This window comes from Nyctereutes procyonoides, unplaced genomic scaffold (genome assembly GCF_905146905.1).
Source record: "Nyctereutes procyonoides isolate TBG_1078 unplaced genomic scaffold, NYPRO_anot_genome, whole genome shotgun sequence".
Taxonomy (NCBI): Eukaryota; Metazoa; Chordata; class Mammalia; order Carnivora; family Canidae; genus Nyctereutes; species Nyctereutes procyonoides.
The window spans coordinates 28872725-28893273 of NW_026575146.1; the positions used below are offsets into that span (position 1 = coordinate 28872725).

The window sequence follows — 20549 nt, forward strand, 5'->3', positions numbered from 1 at the left end:
ATTATTCTGAGTGAAAAACTTGACTATCTAAATAAAAATAAGTAATAAATTCGTTGTAAGCAATTAATAGCAACAATCACAATGAGGCTGAAGGTAAGCATTGAAAAAATACCAGGACCATACCTTTATGCAGCCTATCCTAAGCTCTATGGCCCTCCCCTCTTTAGACATTTCTTTTTTTTTCTTTTTTTTAATTTATTTATGATAGTCACAGAGAGAGAGAGAGAGAGAGAGGCAGAGACACAGGCAGAGGGAGAAGCAGGCTCCATGCACCGGGAGCCCGACGTGGGATTCCATCCCAGGTCTCCAGGATCGCGCCCTGGGCCAAAGGCAGGCGCCAAACCGCTGCGCCACCCAGGGATCCCTCTTTAGACATTTCTTATGAGTGTAACCTGCAAATATGATTTAGAACTTCATTAGTATCTTTTCCCATTTTCCTCCCCTACCTGTTTTATATTGTTCATTGCTTTCCTTATAATAATCTGAGTAGCTTGTTGTCTCCTTCTGCTTTGCAACTCATGTTATGACCACTAGTATTGAGTATATACTATGGATTTAGTAACTCTTGGGAGACTGATTAATAGAATGACTGAGCATATTAACTGGGATGTTGATGAGTATATAAATAGGCAAAATATATTCTCTTCAAACGTGGTATAATTATTACTACCATCTGGTAAGAATGGTACTATTTTGTCTTAAGCTAGACTATCTCAGAAAACCAAAATGTAAAATATGTAAAATGTAAAGTACCGCTAGAAGAGCGGTCATAGGACTGACCAAAAAATGCTGAGCAAGCATTGAACATCAAAATGTTGAAATTGGTAACATTTATGTGAATATTGCAAAATTAGTCATTGTCTTCATCTTGCACAAACATCCTGGCACAGGGAAAAACGGCCATGGATGAGAAATCATCTATAAGTCTCTGAAAACAGTCATATCAAACTGCTTAGCTCACAATTAGTTCTATCAAAATAGCTATGGGGCATACTTATTATTTCCATGTTTAAATTAAATCCTGCTTAAGAAAACTGGTAAGAACTATATATTTACTTGAATGGTTAGAAAGTCACGGATTCTCTATTCTTTGTCTACAGGGCCACCCAAATGAACCTTGGAATAGCAGGAGGGGAATATATTCACGTAATTACTGGAATGCTTTTTTAATCTGCACTCTTGCATATGCACTGACAGATAAGATTATTACAAGACATGACACATTAATAAGTAACACCTAATTAGTTTGATAATTCTTTGATTAAGCCTTAATTTTCCTTGCTTTTCATGCAGCAATTCAAATGACTCCGTATTATTTGTTCCTTTTTCAGACTATTTTAGAACATGCTTTGAATAGTCTCAGTGGGTTACCTGAGGAGGAATTTATTTTTGTCTGACAACAAGTCCGTGCCATGAACAGTGACAAGGCTAGACCAAAACGATACTTGAATCAAAGTTTCCTCACTGCAAAGATACTCCTCTAAAATCTAGCACCACTTTCAAAAGGGTAGGAAGCATGTGAGAAGAATGACACAAGCCTTTGTTTTCTTCTCTTTAAATGGACACAGAGAAGTGAAGTCATCGAGCTCGGTATTATGAGGACATCAGTCTTTTTATTTACTAGCTTTCTCCCCAAACCTGCAGCCTCTTCATCACAACGAGGCTGCTTGAGAGAGAACAGCAGCGTTAGAGGAATCACAGCCACTGAGAAGTGCTCTGATCTACTTCTGTGTACATACCGGCTATTTATAGTGATGGGAATGTTTCGTGGATGGATTGTGACAAATATGAAAATCTTATACATTTACCTTGAACATCGCCCACCTTCAGATAATCAGAATCAACCCTCACGGGGATATGCCAAGTCCAGGAACTATGCACACCTGTGATTAAGCATAGGATTTCTCCCCTTTGCTTCACCACTTCGTTCTAATGCTTTATGCGGCCTACAGTTTACAGACACGTGTCGCAAACCAGTCTTTGTTAATTCTGAGCCTCTGTCTCTAGAGATACCACCAATAACTCCCTTAAGAATCTTTATGCGGGGGATCCCTGGGTGGCGCAGCGGTTTGGCGCCTGCTTTTGGCCCAGGGCGTGATCCTGGAGACCCCGGATCGAATCCCACGTTGGGCTCCCGGTGCATGGAGCCTGCTTCTCCCTCTGCCTGTGTCTCTGCCTCTCTCTCTCTCTCTCTCTCTCTCTCTCTCTCTGTGTGACTATCATAAATAAATAAAAATTAAAAAAAAAAGAATCTTTATGCGGGGCCTATTTGCAATGCTCAGAAGCCTGTCATCTTCTTAAATAACAAGATTATTTCTAGGAATGAGTAAAGAGGGCTGCTCTGGGATGATCATCAATAATTTTTGCCATTGAGATAAATATTAGGCATCATGAATTTAATTCAATAAACGTACCATGGATTTGGCAAAACATAAGCCAGGAGGGATTTAAAAGCAAATGTTTCTTAAAGGTATGTCCAAGGCAGAAAACAAAGACTTGCGAGGGAGAGAATGGTAATCATACACGATCATTAAATCAGAAAGACACAGGGAGGGGTGAGAGGAAAATCACAATTTTGCTGTATTTGGACACAATCACCAGCCCCATCACCGCTATAGACATACATGGTGCTTATGCTTGTCATAGTCAAGCAGTCTTTCCAGTGTGTGTGTGTGTTCATGACTGAATCCACATGTCAACTCTAAAAAGTAATGTCTATGATCCCACTTTAAAGGATAAGTAAGCACCATGCGTATTTGTTCACTGTTATATCCCTAGAATCTGGCATAGGACCTAGAACTTACCTAAAATACACTTCAATCAAACTCATTCTATGTATTTAATGCAAGATTTTTCATATGATCCTCAATATCACAGTGTGGATTATGTATTTTTGCCCACTTTATGTAGGGGGTAGGACCAAGGCTGGGAAGACAGCAGATGGCTACAGTGGGCCAAATCAGTGTTACAGATGATTTGTTGCTGTGGATCGGAAAAAACGTTTTCCTCTCCCTAACACAATTCTGCTGGTAACAACTCACAGATACGTGCTCAATGACCAAAGAAGAGCCCACACGCGGAGAGCCGGGGACCGGTAAGTGCGCTTTGACCCTTTGCAAATGTGTTTTGTCACAACCTTATCAGCCTCCTCTGACAGAGGAGGAAATGAAGGTTGAAAGAAATTGGTTAATTTGACTAAGTCCTATTTCAAGCAAGTGGCAGGGCCTAGAATTGAAACCGTGCTTTCTGGCTGTGGAGTCTATGCCTAACCACCTGATTTCACCGCCTGAAATATCTGTGTGTGGCTACCTCTGAAGATCAAAGTTGTGCAAAACAACAAAACTCAGCCAGAGAAGGAAAGGAAATCATTGCTTCTTTCTAGATGATGGCTCAGTGGCTCAGTTCCAGCACTTTTTTTTTGTTTTTACTACACTATGTTTTTAATAAATAGTTACACATATTTCACCCTCCTCATTTATCTCTTAACTTCATTTGAGTTTCTACCACCTGTGTGAACTTTGATTGTCAAAACTGTTTGTAGCATTTTGAGTTGCAACACTAATTTCATAAGTTACTTGCACCCAGTCCCCATGACCACCGATATGAACAATGGCCTAGTAAATTTGCCCTTTCTTCCTTTAAAGCCATGTTTTTGGTTTATCAGGTTTCGCAATATTTCATAAACTTTACCTCATTTTTCAATCCTTTAAATCCCTATCTGATCACACTCTCTGAAACACTGGTTTCACGTCATTGTTCTGCTTAAAATATTTCAAAGACCCTCTTCTGCTCCGAGTTTCAGCTTGGCCTGATTGACCGAGCAGCTGTAATGTCACCACAAACTTATCCACTTCTTACTTTGCTGATGTTTTCTAGTCATAACTTAGCTTGCTGTCAGTCTGATCCCCTCGTCGTTGTACAAACACATCAATTTCACACGCACCGCCATGTCACGTCCCTGTTCATTTTCTCTTCCATTCATATACAAAGCAAGGCCTATGTATTCCTTCAAGCTGCATCAAATACTAATAATCCATCCTTCAAGTTCTAGATGTCTTTATCTCTCCTGACATCAGGAACCACAGATGTCTCTCTGAAACTTGTAACAATTAATATCAGTATTATGCTCAATCTGTCTCCCAACTTTAACCTTTTCCTACCATTTATTAGTTCCTTTTTCTCTTTCAAATACTCATCCATTCCACTGGTTAAAGTTAGAGATCTTCCTTTAGCATTCTTACATCCCCTACTGTGCTTGGTTGGGGACTGCAGATCATGAAGAAGGTATTTAGGATCTGTATGTCGACTTTTTTAACTCACTCTTTTGGCAACCTCATTTCCACCATTGACCTCTCCCTGAAACTCCACATTTGGTTGTCTAACTGCAGATGACTTCAGAAGTTGTTATGAGAATTTAATGAGTAAAGTGTGTGAAAGTACCTGGTATGAGCCTTGGTATTTAGCAGGTGCTTGACAAACGATGTTTGGAGGGGAATCTCGCACATATTCCCCTTTTGCAGCTGAATAGCAACTGTGGCTTTAAGAACAGAAAAGGTATCCAAATCTCCTATGTCTCCAGCCCTGCCCATTCCTGTGACTTTTGACCCACTCTCCTCCTTTAGCCCCTATTTGGGGTTTTTTGTTGGTTGGTTGGTTGATTTGGTTTAGTTTTTCAGGCCAACAACCTCTGAAAAATCTTACTTTCCTCTCCTTTCGTATTTGTGATAATAAATCCCATGATTCTACTGCTGTGATATCTCTAAAATCATCTTAATCCTCTTTATTACATCTCCCAAGATCAATCTTAACTTCCTCTCCTTAGACATATCTCAACTGGTCTTTCCAATTTCATTCCCTCCAAACCTTCTTGCACAAATGTTTCCAATTCTGTTTCTCTTTCTTGTGTCAATTGGAGTGAGCCACTTGTAGTTGTGCATCTATACCTAAAAAAGCAGGGAGCTTTGGGCTTTAGAATTAGTCAGGCTGGGTTTGAATCCCCTGTCTGCACGGTGTTTGACTTGGACAAAACACTTAAATTCTCTCTACCTCAATTCTCTGTTCTATAAAACAAGGTTGATGGTAACACTCTTCCCAAGTTTTATAAGGATTAAATAAGATTATTTTAAGAAACTAGCAGAGAATAAATACTCACCAGCTGGTAGTCACAAAAGAACATTTCAAGATAGTGTCATTCTGTGCCTTAAGTGTTATCCCTTCAGCCTTTATATCTTTATCCTTAAATTCATATAGACATAGTCTACCAATGTCTCAAGACGCATTTCCATTTTTCTTCTTCCATAGGATCTTCTCTGATTTTTCACACCAAAAAAGCATTATCTTTTTTGCAGTAAATTTCCATAGTAAAAGAGAAGGGAAAAACATGTGGGGAGAGAACATGGGCATGTAGTTTCTCATTTCATCATTTTAAAAACCTTAAGAAATACATTTTAATAAAAAACTGAGACTGAAAAAAATTAGCAGAAGAAAAGTATTTAAATCCTGGCTTGTGTGACCTTCACATTTATGTTCTCGCTATTGATTTTCAGTGTGCCTATCAGAGTCTATTGAAGCTAATCTTAGTTGTTTTTGTTTTTTTTTTTTTTTTTAATCTTAGTTTTTGAGGTTTGGTTTGGTTTGGTTTTGAGCAATTATAACTACTTGTAGAGACTGACTTGTCTCGTTTTTTCTTATAGGTTTTCCAAGGAGCAAAGAAAAATATTACTTATTTTTTAAATAGAATAAAATTATAAATTAAACGTAGTTATAAAAAAATAAAATTATAAAATCATTTAAAAATTCATTATAACTTGTAATTACCATGTAGCACCATTGAACAATTTTGGAAATCTAGGACACATGATGAAATCTATATTATACTGTTTTTTTCCCCTATCTTGAACATTTCAATCTCATCAACTTAGGAATTATTTCATTATTACTCATCAATTATTCCTAACAATGCTAAAAATGACTAAAATAATAAGAAAAATAGAAAAATGATGCAGTTGCTTGGAAGGATGATGCAACTGGAAAATAAACCATCATTATCATCATTCAGCTTCCTTGCTGTGACTAAAGTAGTGCATCATCATTTGAGAAGGTATAAAAGAAGTCTGGAAATATTTGTATGGTCTACTTCTAGTTTCTTTGAACACAGTTTAGAATTTAGAAGTTCTATTTTTCATCTATAGCTGCAAAGAGAAGAAAATCAACCGAAGACGGTATTTCAGTTACTAAAATCAGGAGATGAATGCAAAAAAAGAGATAACAGTATGCTAAACTTTAATGATTAGGGTGAAATTGAAATTGATCATTCAAATGAAATCTCAGACCATGAATTTTCAGGTAACAATGAATTTTCTCAAAAATCAATGAGTGAGGGGATCCCTAGTGGCTCAGTGGTTTAGCACCTGACTTCAGCCCAGGGCCTGATCCTGGAGTCCCAGGATTGAGTCCCGCATTAGGCTCCCTGCATGGAGACTGCTTCTCCCTCTGCCTGTGTCTCTGCCTCTCTCTTTCTGTGTCTCTCATGAATAAATAAATAAAATCTTAAAAAAAAAAAAGAATCAGTGAGTGAATAATTCATTTCAAAGGACAAAAAGGAAATATAGTATTCTCATTCAGTTAGTCCTTCAACCATGACCTTATCACTCAATATTTTGTGCAAGAAACTAGCCTGTCTCATTTTGTTAGAAGCGTATGTTACAGTACTTTTTCACCTTTTATAAAATCTATGTGTGAAAATTTGTAGTTTTTAAGTGCACAAATGCTAAAGAAAGGTAAAAGCAGGTATCAGAATGAAATCAATAATGTATAAATTAAAAAAATCATTGGATTTATCATTTTAAAGAATGTTTATAAAGCTAAAAAATGTCTCACAGTGATGGGATGGAGATGACATTGTCTTCTCAATGAAATTATGAACCTCAAAGATTTCAAAAATTTGCTGCATTTTTGAAATATAAATTCTAAAAGAACCAGAAGTAATATTGTGCTAGAATCTATTAGAGATGTGTTTGAAATCTGGAATTAGTATCTATTAGATGCAGATATGACATGTTTATGCATGATAAATAGATGTGCAGTTAGTTCATTTTGAAGATGTTTCCAATTTGGAGTATATATACATTCAAAATCAGAAAACTGATTAAATAAACTTTTAGCTTTGCTGTATTTACATTTTTATCACAATTTTCAATATCCCTTTATCCTTTCTTCTATGAACCATTTTTCAAAATGATTCAAAATATTAAAAAACATTGAGAGGTCCAAGTGGTAAGTGGAGATAACTATTGTTCTTAGTATATTGAGATGAGCATGTACACTTTCTAAACCTCTATTGCACTTACCAACTTATCCTTGGTTATAAAGTTATTTATGCTATGTCTTATCTCTTTTCTAGGCTATCAGCTTGCTAAGGGGATTCAACAAATATTCATTGAGTTAACATCAAAACTCCCAAAGCTATTATTTTGTGAAGATAATTAGATGTTCGAACTATAGTAAGTATGTTTTTATGGAACAGTACTTTTTTTAGAGAAAAGTAAAGTAAAGCTGACTCTTACCTAGTCTTTTCCATTACAGCCAATTGAGCTCTGAAATACATTAGATTAAACCGTTAAATAACAGTGACTATAATGCAATTACATTTGACCTCTTCTCAGCAGGATCAAACCAAAAATGCAGTTAGGCACAACTAAAGTTCAAGAAAAGGATCTTAATAAAATAGGAGTACTAACTTATTCCTTGAGGCTCTTTCTAGCTGTGGACTTAAAACCCATAGAATTGGAATACGAGCTGCCAAAGAATACCTTATTATAGTCAGAGAAGATTTTGATAGGTGAATACCTTCAATTTTAAGAGAGCAAATGACACAGAAAGTGGAATAAATTACCTTGACATAAATTCTTGGCTCAAGTAAAAGTCAGACAGCAGGTGGAATTTCAATGGTTGGGATAACTTCTAAGGGCTAAACTTTAACTGGTATTGAACTTTAATCGTAATGGCTTTATGATTATAATTTTTTTTCATACAGAGATGAAGAGCTGAAGAAAAGTATTAAAATGACTAAGCAAAAGTACAGGAGGCCTGGTTCCTGTACTGGACATTTAAATTGATTTCCTTATCTATAGTAAATATGAAGAGGTCTGTGAGCCATGTGATTTTTTTTTCCTTATTGAAATTTATCTCTTGCCTAACTCAGTTGACTTTGCCCAGCAATACATGCAGTTCATTTGGCCCAGGGGAACTTGATGAAGAGGAAATGTGAAAATGCCTAGCAAGATCACGATGGTTCTTTTAGAGTCTACTTAAATGAATGAAATTATGAGTATTGCTATCACTTAAGAAAAATGTGCTTAGCAACAAAGTATTGAAAAGGAAATTGGAGTTACTGGAAGGTTGATAAAGATGAATAAATCTGAAATCATTTATCTTGACCTTCAGTACTATCAATTTCTAAAAGCAAAACAAACAAAACAAAAAGTATGAAACTCTGTAAATTGAGTCTCTATGTAGCTACCATATCTGCCGTGACTGGTTTCCTTAGTTGTCTCATAAGAAAATGACAACTAGACTATTTAATCCTAAAAAGTGTGAATCATCAGCCTCAGGAGAGCCACCTTAGGAAAACAAGGTGAGTCGTCCTCCCTTCCCTCCTCACTCTTTCCTTCCTCTTCTTTTCCCTAAGGCAGTTTAGGGACTATTCAAAACATTTTCCATAACATTGACCATGTACACAATCAAGAGATCTAATGGCAGAGTTGTTAGATCATTTAAGAGTAGTAGAGAGAATATTTTTAGAGAGGGGAGCATTTCAGTATCCATAACACCCCTCAAATTATACATTGTACATATACATCTACTCCAGTTGCCCACAGGGCCAGCCTTAGTAGAATATACTCACTTTCTAGGTTTAAATAGAATTTTCTTGATTTTCCAATTTAATATAGAGTGAGTCAGTACAGGTGAATTTTAATTAGATTCAACAAAATGATACGATCCATACATTTAATGTTGGCTTGTTAAGATGGTCCTCATAATTGAGGTGGGGATTGTTACTGACTGTAAGATAGTGCATATTCACTACGGAGATTCAAAAAGAGCAATTCAGTTCATTTTCAGGTATTTCTTAGCTAAAAAAATTGGTAAGACCATCGTTGTTAGAAGCATTTTATTTAATGGGATAAAAGGCAGACCTTGAGACTAATGTCATAGTGTCAGTACATTTCATTAATAAGGTTTTCCAAATCGCAACTGTAATTTGGGCTACTTTTGAGGGTGTGGCAACATTATATAAGGGAAGTTCTTTATCCCAAAGGGAAAAATCAAATTATAGTTTAAAAATTCATTACCAATAATTAATAATGAACTCTAGCTAAACAATAACAGGTGTTCTACTAATCCCAAACAGAAACAGATGGAAGCACAAATGTTTTATAAATACTGGATACACGCAGAGCAATAAACTTGGCAGGAATTGTTTTATTCTCTAATTGTCAGTCAGAGTCAGAGTCTTATCACTTGCATTTTCTCTAAATTAATGTACCCAGATAAAATCTTGTTTCTCATTCCTTATTTTTCAAAACACAGGCCATATTTAGTGCTCTCTGTACTGTGTCACCAACAAAAGTAATATAAATTTTCCTTCTGTGCACTTATGAAGGTTCATAGAATTTGTTACATGAAACAACAGGCATACCATATAGGTTTTTTTTCCCTTCTCCAACTTCTTCCTTTCCATCCCCTGAAAGACTAAAATACAGAATTTCCCCCAAAATACTGATCTACATATTCCTGTATTTCTTAGACATTATAGCAATAAGCATTCAAAATAATGAATGTAGGTAGATGAAATAAATTAGGAAGGTGGTTAGAAAGGTAACAACTGCTAGTACGAAATATAATCCCATAGCACTTGGTAATGATTTCCAGGAGTTAGAATATCAGATAGTGCTACAGATCTAAACTCATGCCTATTTAGAAAATGTTCACATGGGACATTAGAAGAGTTTTCCTGTATGGTTAATAACAGAATTCTCCTTAACTCAGGCAGAGATGGTTTCACTGTTCCTTCTGATCCTCATTTGTTGTTGAATTTTTGGAAAGAAATGATTAGCTTGTGACTGTTAAACTCTTAGCATCTCTCATTGACTTTGACAATGTATGGTTCCCTTTGTCCTGTGATTTTCCTAGAAACTGCATTCTACGATCAATTAGTAGCTCTATGAATAATTTGGGGAGCACAATGAACACATTATTTTCCTCAAGCAAAGGCATTTAAAAACTTGTGCTCATTAGTATTTTTTTAAATTTTTATTTATTTATGATAGTCACAGAGGGAGAGAGAGAGGCAGAGACACAGGCGGAGGGAGAAGCAGGCTCCATGCACCGGGAGCCCGACGTGGGATTCGATCCCGGGTCTCCAGGATCGCGCCCTGGGCCAAAGGCAGGCGCCAAACCGCTGCGCCACCCAGGGATCCCTCATTAGTATTATAGATTCATGTGCATTACAAGGAAATAGTTGATCTTTTCGAAGGAAAATATGTGTAGAATATAACTTTTTAAAACCATCACAGTTAAATAAACTTGTCAGCAAATCTGTTACCTAAAATTGACTTAATGTTGTAGAGAGAGCGAGAGTCAGTAATGTTAAGTTTCTTTCATGTGGGGTACTCACGCAGACAGGCTGTGCTAAATTGAACGATTTAAAGAATAAAGTTAGAATAATAGTATTTTATGTATCTATTTATATGCTTGGTCAACAAATTAGCAAGGTCGTGACTCTGACCTCAATGTAAGGACACTGAAGACGAGGTGGGGTTCAATGATTTGCTTATGGTACAATACTAGAAAAGAATGGGGTCTAGCATTGCACCTGTATTTACGTCCAAAGCCCTCTTTTTTCACTATATTATTAAATTAGTTTCCTGCATGTTTCCATTTAATTTTACTATGCTTTTATACACATATGTTAACAATCATTTTTCCCAAATGAGTCATCATCCAACTGAGTCACCATACTTTTCAATGATTTCCATTTCAGTTTCTAACTCATAAGAAAGTAAACAAAAAAAAAAAAAAAAAAGAGTAAAAGGATTTAAAAACTGAGGAAGAGGAGGGAGTGGAAATTCACTTGAATAAATTATGAGAATTAACTCAATTTTCCTGAGAGCCAAAATTCTCATGTTCTTCAAATTTTCTAGGAGTAAATGTGTTATATACTTATTTTAAATATGATGATGCCAATTTGCCAATACATGCATAAATGTAGTCATAAAGTTTGAAGAAATTTCCATGAAAATAGTTTAGAGCCAAAATATAATTTGCTTTAAACAATGAGCTTCAATTATTCTAATGTTAATTATCTCCTTCCTTAACAATACCATCTTCTTAGAATTGTTCCTCCAAATATAACATAGTTCTTATCAGTCTTTAAATCTGCAAAAGACCAAGTATAAGCAATGGAGTCATTCATTCTTAGTTAAGATATTAGTAAAGAATCCCTTGTTACACTCTAGGCAACAATTAAAAAAAGATAGGAGAGATGAGAGATAAATTGCTTTCAGTAAAAATACTTCCCCACTGTGTTAACTATTAACTCCCAGGTTGACTATTTCCATCAATAGTAGATCCCTGGTGTGGCTAATCTTGGTTCATGTGAGAAAAAAAATTTTTTTGAAACAAATTAAATATTTGAATTCTGATGGATTTAATATGAATATTTTTCACTACTGAAAAAAAAAAGGGATACTTTTATTGTCGGCGGCCTTATAAGTTTACTCGAAATAAAATAAGATGATTCACCTCTTTGCTCCAAGATATTATTAAAGATATTAGCATTTTTTTGTAGATGAAGATATTAGCATATTTTTTTTTAGCTTTCAGCCAACTTCATTTGCAATAGGCCATGCGGTAAAATTAAAGGCCCTAATGCCAGTTATTACTTCTGCTTTTTTACTGGCTTTATTCTAGATCTACACATGCATTATGCAATTTTTTTAAATGAAAATACAGTTTAGTGCACACACACACAAAAAAAACCAACTGTCTCAGAGACAAAGACTATTAGAACAGACAAGCACAAAAATTTTTTTTGGAATACCTGGTCTTAAATCCCCATGGACAAACATGTCAATCATATATCGACAGAATGCATACTGATCTGATGGAGTGGAAAGAAAAAGAGCAATGAAAAAATGTCATCAAAACCATTTTTTTTTCCTAAAGAGAAATGGTTTCACAAAACAAACAAAATAGCACAATTCTACTTCAGTTACTACAATATTTTCCGTGAAGGAATAATTTGCACTCATATGAACACACAGGGGAAAAAAGATGTAATAAATGTAAGATTCTATTTCTTCCATACATAAGAAATAGCCTTAAAAAACTGCACGGACTACTTCAGGGTAACATCACACAGTTGTTGTTGTTGCTGGGTTGTTTGTTTGTTTGCTTAGATCCAAACACTTTTCATCAAACTCATTACAGAAGTCATCATATTAGAGCACTTTTTCTTGCGATTCCTATATACACTTCCAATAATGAACCAGAAGTTTTGAAAGAGGAAATTATTTCCAACTTGGAGCACTTTACCAATTATTCATTGCAAGCCCTTCTGCTAAGTGTCTAAATGGAGCTGTAGAATATCTTCTCCAAAAGGCAAGCAGGAAGGCTAACTCCTTTGCAAGGCGTTAGGGGTTCTGCATGGAAATGCTCCCCAACTAGAAGAGTATGTGCAGGAGAACAGACTTTCAGCATCAAACGATGTCATTGCTAAGTTCATTAATTGAGTAGTCGCCATTGAAGATATCTTGTGATCTTGACTAGCCTATGGTCTATGAAAAAAAGTTTTAATGAAAAAGGATTTGAGCACTTTGGGCAAACTTAGTCAAATGATTTCAGTTTGTTTGTTTTTTCTTTATTTTCCCTCTAAATCAAAGCCATCACGGTGAACTTTCAATTTTTGCAGAACATTACATTCTGCTGAGGTCATTCCAACACAAATTTCAGTGGGTGAATTATTCCATAAGTTTTGCCAGGTCTTCTTTAAAGCTTGCATATTATGAAATTAATCTTGTTCAAGATGATTTACCTTCTAAATAGGCATTTCATGAATCTAACCAATCCAAAGGCAGCTCTAGGAGCAAGAGTTTATTCAATTTACATAACATGACACACCCTTATGTGCTTGAGATTAAGTATACCAAACATGGGAAATAATAAAACTTATTACTGTATAATAAACACACATACAGTGATTTTTGTAAACCCTATTTCTTTAGAGTATTAGCAGTATTTTTAGAGTAATCCATTTTATTATGAAACTCTGCCAGTCTTTGAACAAATAATGTAGTTATTGCAGTAATGTAAAAATATAATCCTTTTCATTAGTACCTAAATACGAGCAAGCCAAAACTCATAAAGTTTCAAGGATTTGCATGTGTGTTGGTTCTTGAATTACAGCACATTTTCCCATAGGTGAGGTGGGAGTTGGTGGGAGGCTGGTTCTCAGTTCAAATCCAGGAATCTATTTGTTCCTGGATATACCCGTGGTAACAGCCAGGGTTTCTAAAACCATGACAAACAAACCCTATGGCACAGGAGAGAATTAAGGTTAACATAGAAAATATTTTCTCTTTTCTGGACAGACCTGTTTGTCGAGCAAAATTCTGGAATAGGAGATTTGGCTCTAAGATACAGCAAAATGAAAAAGTGTATTTCCTTTACATGGCAAATTTGAGGTGGAGCAAGGGTAGACTTCCTGAAATGTTCAAGCTTCTCCCTTTGTTTCAGTACCTTAAGTGACAATATTCTTTTTAGATTTGTCCTTCCTACAATTTAGAAGTAGTTCTCAAAGGGCAATTTAAATATCAAGCAGACAAGGCATGTGTTCTAATTCCAGGGTCTAAATCCTAGAATATGCATTTTTAACAAACTCCTCAGAAGACCTAACTAGACTATATTCCAGAATCATCGATCTAAAAATCCATCAGTTTTTTTTTTTTTTTTACTTCACAGTGCTTCCTAGTGACACAATCGCCTTCAGAATATGTGCATGTAAGAAGTTGAGAATGCAGGGACTATCTGGAATTTGAAGGGTTTGGGTAATCCCCAAAATTAAATAATGCTCTCTGCATTGTGCAAGTGGCAAGTTGTGATGGCATATTTGAACACACAGCATATGGAATAGTATGTTGAATTAACTAAAGTTCATGCTTCAGAGTTTTTTTTTTTTTTTAACTGAATGCTGACAGTGTAATGAAACTCTTTAGCCTCTATGCTAAATTATTACCAAAGTAAAATGCTTGCATTTATTTCACCAACATTTTCTGGCTCCAAAAGTCATTCATTTAATTAATGCATCAGTAATCCTCTGTGCTTCTAATTTAAGAAAGAAAATTTATTTTTTAAAAGATTGATTGATTTGAAAGAGAGAGAGAGAGAAAGAAAGAAAGGAAGCACAAACAGGGAAAGCTGCAGAAGGAGAGGGAGAAGCAGGCTTCCCATCAAGCAGGGAGCCTGATGTGGGGCCACATCCCAGGACCCCAGATTCATGACCAGAGCCGAAGGCAGGTGCTTTACCTGACTGAGCCACCCAGGTGCCCCCAAAATTCTTTATTAATTAAAAAAAGTTTAGTTTTTTTAATCTAGAAAATTGAATTACAATACTTAGATTGTTTCTGTTTTGAGCGATACTGTGATGTTGCATTCTAATGGCGCCAATAGGAAAATGAGAGGATTTTTACAATATTTAAATTAAGAATTTTCAAATATTTTAAACGAGGATGCCTATTTCCATCTGTCCTGAGTGTTGACCTAAACAACGTGCAAGAATTCTAGGCAAGTATATGTCAGGCAGCCTCCAGTGTGTCTGCTTCACCTAAGGATAAAGCAAAACCAAGCCTTTCTGATTTGCTTCTTTAAATGCAACTCGAATATTAAACGGGGAAAATTTTCCTAAAGAACTATTCTATTATGCTAACTTTATAGTTTTGTGATAATAATTCATATATAATAATTCATATAATTTCATAGGTGGTCACCATTTGTTAAATTTTTTTCCCACCAAATGAACATCTCCTAGGAATAAACACATGCTAACAATTTCTCCCCTCCCCAAGGAGCAGTCCTGGATGTCATGTTCCTGCCATGTTCCCTGTGGAGTGGCAGCTGAGAGAAAATGCATTCTAGGTGCAGAATGTCAGCAGAAGGGAAATTTTAAAAAACCTCTTATGAGCATGAGGCATGTGTACTCTGGTGCTCTATGGGAATTTCATATCGACTATATTCTCTCCGCCTGCCACAAATATTCAGATAGTTGTTGAAAAGAAGAAGATGAAGAAGTAGGAAGAAAAGGAGGAGGAGGAGGAGGGAGAGGAGGAGGAGGAAAGAGAGAAAGAGGCAGCTGAGGGGAATGAAAAGAAAGAATGAGTATAGCAGTGGGGAGGTTTGGTTTTCTCCTTCCCCATAGATTTGTCATAGGGCATCAGAAAATCAGAGATCAATGCCTGAACATGCCTGAACATGCCAACCTTCTTACCCTACTTTAAATAGGTTGGTCCATAAAAACTAGATTATGTGGTACGTAAGTGGATGTATAAGTTTATGGTAGGCATGTACACACCTATGGGTCTGATTCCCAAAGTTTTACATGAAAATATAATGTTTATAAATATGCAATATTGAGTAACTACATGTGAATAAATTTCATGTATACTATATAATTTAAAAATTGACAATACGTGTGAGCGCTAAATGTAAAAATCTGTTTCCAGGGAAAGACCTATAGGTCCTATTTATTTAGAAAGCTATTTGAAAAGGACTCAAATTCATCAAGACTAACTTAAGCTAAGCAAATAACTAATCCCTTGCCCAAAGGAGAATTTACTCAACTATTTTACTACATCATCAATACAAGAGTCTCAAATTCAAAGCCACCCCCCAAATAGATTATTTAAGAAACACTGCATCTTCGTTTATCGTGTTTAGGTGAAACCATAATGTGATCAGGTTTTTTTAATAAATAAATATTCTTAAATCTTTGCTTAATTTAAAAAATATTTCTGTCTAACCAGCAATTAGAAGTAAGGTTTTGATTATTTACCTAATGATTTAATTGACGGTAGCTGTTTTATTAGGGAGCCTTACTTTAGCAAATGCATTTGCTTAGTTAATAAAATCACATTGTGCTTTTGTTTCTTACTTTCAGTGGTATTTGAATGTCCTTTTAATAGATAAATAGCTCTTTATGTACAAATGAAAACAGTAGATTGAAAATGAAAATGGTAATAGAATGATATCTTGCATAATTCTGATTACTGATATGAATGAAATACAATATATGTGACCTAGAAAATAGACCTTATTTTAAAATGTTCCAGTGATGTGTCTTTATCAATGAAATGTGCTCCCCCCACAAAAAATCCTAAAGATACTAAAAATGGACATCAAAAAGTTTATTCATGTTCCAGTTACTAGATAAGTATTGTGATACCCCTGTATATCATATAAGTGATATGAATTTTTATATCCTGTATTTATGAACAAAAAATAAAAATATATTTGGTACTTTTCAGCTGGTTTCATGTGATTATTTTCGTCTTTAAAATGCAAAGTATTTTAGGACCCTGATAATCATTTTAAATACATATATCAGTGAGTCAGATTAGTTTTCCTGTTTTCTATCACAGTAAAATAGTCCATTTGAAATATTCCCTTTGCTTACTATAGTTCTTTTTCTACTCAAAATATTTCAGAAATAACATACGGTTTTAAGAGAGGTAATAAGTAATAATCAATATTTTTAATTTTTTCGATGCAATATAATCATTTTTACAATTGAATAAAAGTTTTAGGGCTCCAAAGTTTTAATCCCACTCTTTTTCAGCGATCCACAGAGTTTTCAATTTAGGCGATGTTCATTTATTTCAAAATTTTGTTATTGACAAAAAAGAGAGACTTTTTTTCTTTTTTCCTTCCTTTCCTTTTTAAAATATAGTCTCAAAAATATACAACCTTCGTCAAATCAAAATTTATAAATATGACTTGTGAATTCAAGGGAAAAAAGTGATTCAAAGAAAAAATACAAGAGAGGATTGCAAAGACAAATACCACATGATCTCACTTACATGTGGAATCTAAAAAACAAAGTGTGGATTTCAAATTTCATGTCTTGTGTCTTCTGATGGTGAAAATTATCTTCAGTTTCACTGTCCAAATAGGTTACTCAGTAGTAAAGTTTTCAAAATTTTTAATGAAAATCTCATAGAAACCATCCCACAGTTTTAGTCCTCAAATATAATTATTCAAGACTACCAGAGTAAAGGAAAGTTTTATTTTGTAACACCCTTAAGAAAGATTTGTAGAAATAGTTCCTACATAGTAGATTACACGTTCTTAATGGGAAGCCTTAGGACAGTGTAGCGCATGGTGCCGGGGATAGACATCAGGAAGAAGAGATTCAATGAGAAGCAGAGATATGAGATGAGCCCTCAGCTGCCCTCTGAAAACTCCATCCTTTTGTGTCTCCATAGCACCTTTCCATAAAGCATTTAAAATTTATACTCCACCTCCATATTAAATGCTCTATTTCTGTGAAGTAGGGATGCACAGTGTCAGATATGGAGATTTCCAAAGTCATAAATTTAGTCAGTGGAAGCTAGCAAGGAAACTTGAGAGTTCTTTTTCCTGTATCTTCCTGTCCATTAAATTAACTGAATTTAATAATTCAATGCATACTCTAAGTTATGTGCTCTTGCAGAGAGCAACAGGAATGTTCGGATAGTTTTTATGATACTTGTACTATATGGTTTGAACATATGCCCTTTAAAAACCTCCTTGAAAATTGTCATTTTTCCTGGACTGCTGTCCTCCAAAGAATAGGAAACATAAAATTGCTTTTCTACCTCTTAATAGAAATCTCGTGCCTCAAGAATTTAACATTTATCTTCAACCTTCAAATAACTTCAGATAACTAACTCAAATCCTCTTCTAAAAGTACTTCAGAATGCGTCTTTAGATATGTGAACACATTTTAGACTCTCTATAAATGAATTTTAATTCCCAAACATTGCGTTTCCTTTCAAGTGTATTCACTTATACCAGTATTTTTATTCCCACTTGAAGTCTGATCTCGGTCTTTTTGAGTTTTTAATTTCACTGTATCTGCTTCTTGCCCAGTGTTCTCTTAGAACCTCCGGCCACCTCCTCTGAATGTTTACCTTTCTGTTCATGCTTGGCCACAGCCGCAGTCTCTTTCCCCTCCTTCTCTTTGGCCTTAGGTGGTGTTTTCTGTACTTCTTTGACTTTTGCAGCTGTTGGCTTCACTTTCTCTTGTTTTCCACCTTTCACATCCTTTTTGATCTTCTCTTCAGTCTTGGCTTTCCTCTCTTCTGTACAGATTAAAGACAAGTTGGATTATTTTTGTTTACTTACCAGTGCAGCATTTCATCTTTCATTGGTTGCTAAGAACAATTTAAAAAGAAAGAGAAAAGAAAAACAATGGAAAGAATAGCATCCGTGACATGCGTACTTGTGACTATTATTATCTAACTTTTATATTGTCTATAAAGTGACAGGTGAGAGTACTTAGTTGTAGCTCAGTTGCAAGTTGGACACTTTCTTAATTTGTACATTAAAACATTACCTTTTGGGTAGCTAAGAGCTTAGCATAATTAACAAGAGGCCGTTTGAAATACACAGGGGACGTATGTACAGACGTGTTCAGTGAAAGGCAATGCCCATACAAAAGAGCTATAGTCATTTTGTTTCACAGCTGAAATATCTTAAAAATCATTCAAGAAACTGAACATAGTATTTTTAAAAAATAACTATTGAGAGTATAAATGTGGAATTACTTGCACTGGTAGTGACTAATACGAATGAAACAATAAAATCCATTAAAGGATACCTCAAAAACATTCAGCCTCTAATGACTTTAAAGAGATGGAACGAGAGCAGAAATTGAGATATTAGCTGCTGCTTAAGTCAGAAATAATAATTCTAATGACTTTTAAAACCTCTACATATGTCCTAGTGAACAGAAAGGGCTATAAATTAGAAAAATATCTTAATTACAACATGTATGCATGTATATTCTACACACACATATTCTTAATTTGATATCCTGTGCATTTGGGAGGAAGGAATTAGAAATCTGAACTAATCAGTTTGTGATTATTTCAGTTATTTTTCAAAAAGCAATATTAATATAGCACACATTTGTGGGAAATTGTTTAGGTAGATCCTAACATTGGACATTATTTATTCTATGGGACTACACATGATCACTAGACACCACAGTATGTCTACTGCAACGTGGACTCTCTCATGTCATTTGTCCATGTAATGGATAGGCCTTGTCACTCATGTTGAAAAATTTGATGAAAATACTATAATTAAGTTTCTTGACTTTAGTATAGTAAGCAATAATTTGAGACTAATACAAGATAATTTTGCGAGGTCCCATGAAGAGAAGAATGAAAATGACAATGCCTGATGCTTACAAAACCAAAATCATTTGTGGTACTGCATTTACTTGAATGGATCAAACTTCCCAAAGCACTGTTCTTCGGAAACTTTGCAGGAAGATGATGCTACTATGTTATGAGGATATTATGAGGATATTCCTATGGTCAAATAAATTTGGAAACACTAAGTTAAATCAGGTTTTTTTTTTTTCACTATGAAATTTCTCAAAGCTAAAGTCTATTGAGAATCTTCAAAGAGGGAGATTTTTCTATGCCCTGTTTTCCTAATTTACTTGGTCATAAAACTCATACAAAAATCACTCAATTACTCCACAAATTTCCAATGTCTTTGTGGCTTCTGTAACTATATTCAATTGGGGATTTTCTTGTATTTCCTTTATACCACTTTTAAATCCCCTTTGCTGGTTATTGCTCTTTTCTATATTTCTGTGCCTGAAATCATCAGCTCTCCGCAAATGACTTTAAATCAATATAACTCCAGAATCTCACACCAAATATTTGTTAGTTTCTGGCTACAAAGTAAGTTCCCCTGAGATGTGAACAATACCTCCGACTCACACAATTCATCTAGGTTCACCTAATGAACCCTTCCAGAGAGCTGATTATGGCATGGGCTCAGAGTGAGTTGCAGGAGCTCTAAAGATTAGCAGGATAAAAACGTTAGTATAACTTTTAAAACCCTGCAAGATCTGGTTTCGTCCTATCTCTCCTCTCATAGCATTCTTTCTAAAAGTTTCTTTCTCCACTAGACTACTTTCTTTTCCTTGAGTATCTCATGTATTTGCTACATGTCAAACATTGCCAGGCTTCCATTTTTATGTTTTCCACATATATAAATTCCTTTGCGGCCAGCACATATCCAACAAAGCACACTACCATTGGAATTAATCATTCCTTCACCTGAGCTTCAAATTGCCTCAACTTTTATTAAAGCATACCTGCTTTTCCCTGTTATGTGTCTTGTATTACAAATGATTGTTCCTCATCTCTCTTCCCTACCAGACAGAGCAACTTGTGGATAGAAACTATATTAATCATTTTTGTAGCATCATAATG

General features: G+C 35.1%; 1 protein-coding gene and 1 long non-coding RNA gene across 11 annotated transcripts in view; one reads left to right on the top strand and one right to left on the bottom strand.

Moving 5' to 3' along the window:
* Positions 1 to 12094, top strand: part of LOC129500273 (uncharacterized) — a 43528-nt gene extending 31434 nt beyond the window's left edge. For 3 of the 4 annotated variants that reach the window (XR_008662528.1, XR_008662527.1, XR_008662525.1), the window contains 3 exons: positions 2911 to 3094; positions 7403 to 7502; positions 8036 to 12094. This is a non-coding gene — a long non-coding RNA (uncharacterized LOC129500273). Of the gene's footprint in view, positions 1 to 1100; positions 1147 to 2910; positions 3095 to 7402; positions 7503 to 8035 lie in introns of all 4 variants that reach the window. The other variant, XR_008662526.1, reaches the window with a different exon arrangement.
* Positions 1 to 20549, bottom strand: part of TRDN (triadin) — a 368093-nt gene that overhangs the window by 234937 nt on the left and 112607 nt on the right. For all 7 annotated transcript variants that reach the window (XR_008662524.1, XM_055310519.1, XM_055310523.1 and 4 more), the window contains exons 8-9: positions 18225 to 18395; positions 12104 to 12163 (exon numbers count right to left, since the gene is read on the bottom strand). Coding sequence is in view for 6 of the 7 variants with exons in the window: in XM_055310519.1 (XP_055166494.1) it covers positions 12104 to 12163; positions 18225 to 18395 (231 nt within the window). In the remaining variant the exon portion in view is untranslated. The remainder of the gene's footprint in view (positions 1 to 12103; positions 12164 to 18224; positions 18396 to 20549) is intronic.